This window comes from Polistes canadensis, unplaced genomic scaffold (genome assembly GCF_001313835.1).
Source record: "Polistes canadensis isolate GaletaPanama2010 unplaced genomic scaffold, ASM131383v1 scaffold_104, whole genome shotgun sequence".
NCBI lineage: Eukaryota > Metazoa > Arthropoda > Insecta > Hymenoptera > Vespidae > Polistes > Polistes canadensis.
Genome location: NW_014569651.1, coordinates 57,524 through 63,374, shown reverse-complemented (window position 1 = coordinate 63,374; position 5,851 = coordinate 57,524). Strand labels below are relative to the sequence as shown.

At 30.1% G+C, this 5,851-nt stretch overlaps 1 protein-coding gene across 1 annotated transcript in view; it reads left to right on the top strand.

Annotated features, from left to right (window-relative positions):
* The window catches only part of LOC106787553 (laminin subunit alpha-1-like), a 46,783-nt gene that overhangs the window by 30,232 nt on the left and 10,700 nt on the right, over positions 1-5,851 (top strand). The window contains exon 3 of the mRNA XM_014749982.1: positions 4,413-4,655. Coding sequence (XP_014605468.1) covers positions 4,413-4,655 — 243 coding nt within the window. The remainder of the gene's footprint in view (positions 1-4,412; positions 4,656-5,851) is intronic.

The following is a 5,851-nucleotide window of genomic DNA, read 5'->3' as shown; positions in this document are numbered from 1 at the left end:
AAAATGTTCTCCTTAGTACGACAGACATACATTTTAATCCTTCAATTATATTCCTTCAAATTATTATCTTATCATTTCTAAAAAAAAAAAAAACGATCAATAAATATAATTAATAATATTATAATTTTACGATATAATAATAATATGGACCGTTTATTTTGAGAATGGTGCAAGTCCATTTTTAAAAAGAAAATGAGATATCACGTAATTTATGCTTAGATTTAATGTAAACTTTTTATTTATATAACACAACAGTTAGTATTTAATATTTTTGTTAAAATGCAAACGCGCTTTGTCCAATTTAAAATTGGCCGGTAATATGCAAACCTTTAATTTTCTCGAGATAATAGAAAATGGATTTGCACTATTTTCAAAATAAACGGGTTTATATTATACGAGAGACAGCCCCCGGTTTATTTAAATATATAATATAAACAATTATTCGTCTTTCTATAATTAAGTTAAAATAAATTCAATGAAAACGGTACCAAATTGATCATAATTTTTACGTAATCTATTTTTTTTTTTATTTTTACTGACTAGAGAGGGACTTCTTTTTTGATTTCATCAAGCTCGTGCACTTCCGGTAAAAGTTAGAGAATTATTCGCGCGCGTGTATGAGTGGTGTGTATGTAAATAATAAATCGCGTCTTTGGGTTGGTTACTTCCTCGTGAACGGCCAAGCTAATTTAACTCGGTTACACTTATCAAACGAGTATCCCAGTTTAAAACGCGTTATGGCACGTGCACGAACGACTTGCCGAGATGAGAGTGAACACTTTGGAAAACCGAGAGATGAAAATGAGAGAGAAAGAGAGAGGATACACGAGCCAAGAAATCGTATAGTGTGCTGGCAGAAGACCAGGATTTGGAATCCTCTGAGGCAGACGGCGCGGTGTCTCTCACTAAACACAACTCGAACCTTTTTGATTTTTCATCTTCATGTTGAGTGACGATGATTCTACGAACGATTATATTCTATTATATTAATTTCATTATTCTATTATATACAAAAATAAAACAGATTCCCATCAATTGTTTATTTATTTTATTATAATACATTCGCAAATATTACTTGTAATTGTCATTAATGAATATCTCTTCATTTGCAAATCATTTCAATTATTTTCTTGAACGTATTTTTGTATTTTCTTTTTTCTTTTTTTCGAAATTGTGTGAATTTTTATTAACGCATTTTTTTTTCATTTGCAATCTATTCAATTATATTTCTTACGAATTTTTCTATTTTTTCTTTTCTTTCGGTGGGATGAGAGGGGGAAGAAGAGAAGGAAGAATTACGGGATTAATTTTAGCGTTGGCCAAATGCCACGATTGATTTTTTTTATGTGTGTATGTGTGTGTGTGTGTTTTTTTTATATCAAACCGAAAAGCAATTTATTTTCAATCGTCGCAATTTCGAAGTGAATTTATTTTCATCACTTCGTTGATAACAAAACCAATTTTTGGCGATTTCATTTTAAAACGTGATTCAATTTTTATTAATCACGGCTAATTATTGTCAAGATATTTCTTTGTAGAATATCACTCGAGAAATGTTAGTCGTCCGATTATTAATCCTCAATAGTCGACAATCTTGTTCCATAGATGGAAACGAAACTGGATTTAGGATAACTCTCCTCGCGAGGATTTAATCCGATTATGTTTCAACTAGGGAGAACGAATGGTATGATGAATTTCGTTGAAGATTAAAAGAAATATTGCTACGAATCGAATTATCATCTTTTAATCTCATCTTTCAAATACGTGTAATAATAACCTGACGGATTATATTTGTGTGATCAAAATTAAACGTGAAAAAGAAAGAAATATTTAGAAAGTTTCGTTTAAACGATTCAATTACCAACGATTTAAGTCACGATTTTCATATGAAAATAATTTGATAAAAATAAGAAAAAGAAAAAAAACGCAGAAGAATGAGGAAAATAAAATGAAAGAAAGGATCGTCTTCCCTTTAAAGGACAGTAATCCAGAATACCCTTAAGAACTTGCTTAAAGAGAAAAGGGCAGTACTAATAAATTGGCGTTGCACGGTATCTGGGAAGATCCGTAAATGGGGTGCGTGTGTGAAGAAGGTAGAAAGCGGCAAGAAAATTTACCGGACGGCCGGTTCCTGAAGCCGTTAAGGTTCTCCAAGTGTCCCTGTTCAGTCTCAGGGACTCGTTTCTCAGGGCTGGAAAGTGTTGCCAGACGGTTTACGTAAAGAACTTCTCTTGATACTTTGCGATTCTTCTAACTCTTTAATACAATTGCAATTAATCGAGTCATGAATTAATTAAATCTACCAAAATTTTATTTCTTATAATTATTATTCATCGTAATATTAACAAATTCAATTGACATATGAATTATTCATTAAACAAATATATATATATATACGTTTTTTTTTTTGTATGATATTATAATTATTTAATATTTGAATAAATTGATTAAAACTTTGAAAGAAATATAAGAAGAATTATAGAAAGGTTTTTTTTTTATGGTTGTTGTTGTTGATCGATCGTTTGATACTCGACTATAAAGCCATTTCTGTCATCCGATGCTAATACTGGACGCGCCCTTACAAGGCTGCACGAGTTGAAGGCGACTAACAGTCGCCTCTCTCGATCGTGGGAGCCTTCTTCTAGGTCGATTCCTGACGAGACTAACTATACTTCTCCTAAGAATGTATGACACACACACGTACTCATAGAAAAAGAGAGAGAGAGAGAGAGACAAAAAGAAAAAAGGGGCTAATTATTTCTTTTGATGTATGCCAATTTTTTGTTGAGAAAAAAATTCGTCTTTAAATGTAAAAAAAAAAGATTAATTTTAATCAAATGATAGAAAATAATTGAAAACTTTTGTAGAAAATATTTCATGTAAAATTATGAAAATCTACGAGAAAAGGATAAAAATGTAGATAAAATGTAGAATTTTTGAAGAACTTGACCCCTATCACCCTACATATCAGGAATAGTTTGTACAAGATAAGTTAAGAAACATACGGAATAACCTTGAGATAAATATTTGATCTTTTCGAGAGAACGCAACTGTTAAGTGATAGAACCAGGTGGTATGTTTCTAAACTTCCTCGAGAATATCATCTCTCTCTCTCAGGTCTTGTGCTATGATTAACTTACTTGTGATAGATATATTAGATTTACCCGATGAAACGTGTAATAATATTTAGAATAAATTATACATCAGAATGATTTATGTTGACGTTCACGTTCGTTTTCTTTCTTTTTTTTTTTTTCAATTATATTTAATATATGTATTGAATTATTTTTTTCTATTCGTATCATTTAAATCATTACAAAAATTCTACTTCAATCGTTCTCTTCGCGAATGTATCAGTTCTTTTTTAACTTGTAAATAAAAATTAGGACACCCGAAATATACTAACACACACACACACACAATTTAATATAAAAACTTGAGCCCTACAAAAATAGGAATAAATTATTAAAATAAATGGACGCTTTGATAAATAAATATTAACAATGCAATAATGATTTATTCTTTAATAATATCCTATTCAACCCTTACGTAAAAAGAAAAAAAAATGAAGAAGGAGAAGGAAGAAATAAATGAGTAAAAAAAAAAAAAAAAGAAAATAATAATAAAAATAAAAGGAATACTTTTGCAGGGATGTGCGAAATATTTTGCCAAAAAACAAAGAAAAGAGAAAAATTATATTATTATAAGTATACAAGTATATATATATTTGTATGTGTGGAAAGTTGAAAAGATAAATATCGAATCGATACAAATACGCGAGTAAACGTGGGTACGTAAGCGAAAGGGAGTCCGGATAATTGAAGTTGGCTTCCTCGGGACTTGCAACGAGACGTTCCGGACGAAGTCCTTAGAAGGAAACGTAGCCGGGTTCTCTTAGTATCGCGAACATGCGATCTGTCTTTATGGTCCGAAAGTGGGCGTCTACTTGGTCTCTCTCTCTCTCTCTCTCTCTCTCTCACACAATGTTGGTGTAACGACTACGACAACAAACTAATACTACTAGAATGACGACAAAATCCAATAAACAAAGATTCAACTTTTAACAAACAAACAAATTGTCAACGATCCCCTAAGGGTTGAATTCTGTCATCGATCATATTACATCTTTTTTTACTTCATCCATTTTATGTTACATTTCTACTGTTATTTGAAATGTTTTTTTTTTAATTTTAACATAATTGTTTTAATAAGAAAAAGAAACACGAATGAAATAGAATGGATAGTAATAGTGTGTGTGTGTGTGTTTATGATATGAAATAAATAATTATTAATTATTACTAATATTCAATTAATTATTAATTTATTGATAAAAATTGAAGATTAAAAATAATCTAATTATTTCTTTATGCGAGAATAAATATTGAAATTTGTCTAATCAATATTTGTTTCAGGTTTATCAAATTGAATACGTGATCGTGAAAGCTGCGAATTCACCAAGACCAGCAGCGTGGATACTCGAGAGATCGATAGATAACGTGAACTTTGAACCTTGGCAGTATTATGCACCGAGTGATGAGGAATGTTGGACGAGATATTCGGTACCACCTGTGCCTGGTAAGCCGGTTTACATAACCGACGATGAAGTCATTTGTACGAGCATTTACTCCAGGTCTACGCCTATGGAAAACGGTGAAGTACGTTTTTGATCATCATCATCATCATCATCGACGAACCATCCTATTTTTATTCCTTCAATAAAAAGAAAACAAAAATTGCAAAATATTTCATCGATCGATCCCTTAATCAATCATTCCATTTTCTAAATCTCTAAATACACGCGTCAATTCTTTAAATCTTAAAAAAATTGATTTAAAATTAATAAACGCGTGAATTTTTTACATTGAAACCTAAATAGATAAATATCACGAATAATACGAATTTATTAATATCGTTCTCATCATTTTATTGATTACTCAATGAATTTTTCTTTTTTTTTTCAATGAAAATTACATTTATACGATCGAATTAAAATTCTTAATTGTTGTTGTGTTTTTTTTTGTTTTTTTAGTTCAATTTCCTAATCATCATCATCACACACACACACACAAATACTTCTATTAATTAGCAATGAAAATAATGATAAATACCAAAGGGAAAATAAATCACACAAAGGTCTAATTAGAATTTAATTATAATACGTACAATATATCACAATAATATTTCTAATCAGTAATTTCTAATAATACTGAAGGAGAACCAACACAAGCGTGGTTAAATTATTTTCACAATTTTATTTAGTACGATGGTCATTGCCATCGTTTTATCAAACTCGTTAGGACAAAAATCTAAGGAGAAAATTAAAGATAAAGACTTTGTGTGTGTGATAGTTGTATTTATATATATATATATATATATATATATATATATATATATATATATATATACGTATGTGTGTTTTATGTGTATACATAGAAAGCGAGAAATGATCCGTTATTCCGTCGCGGTGTGGTCGATCGTTAATTATCGTTCGACGTACACTGCCGGTCATATAATTACGCGATTGGATGATTAGCAGGCTCGCGATCTCGACGTTACACACCAATGAAGAAGAGTAACAGTGGTTTGTAGATCGTCGTTAATTCGGACTATCTTCTTATCCTTCTTTTTTTTATTCTTATTCTTATTCTATTTTTCTTCTTTATTTTTGTAAAACACCGAGAATGAATTTCCGTTTCATGAGAATTCATCACAACTAGATTTCTTTTTTTATGATAAATCGATAGAATAATTTTATATAATTAACTCGAACCATTGCCGTTAGTTCTAAATCCATTTTCTCTCTCTTTTTACTCGCTTGATCTAACATTTATTAACAATATATTTAATTAAT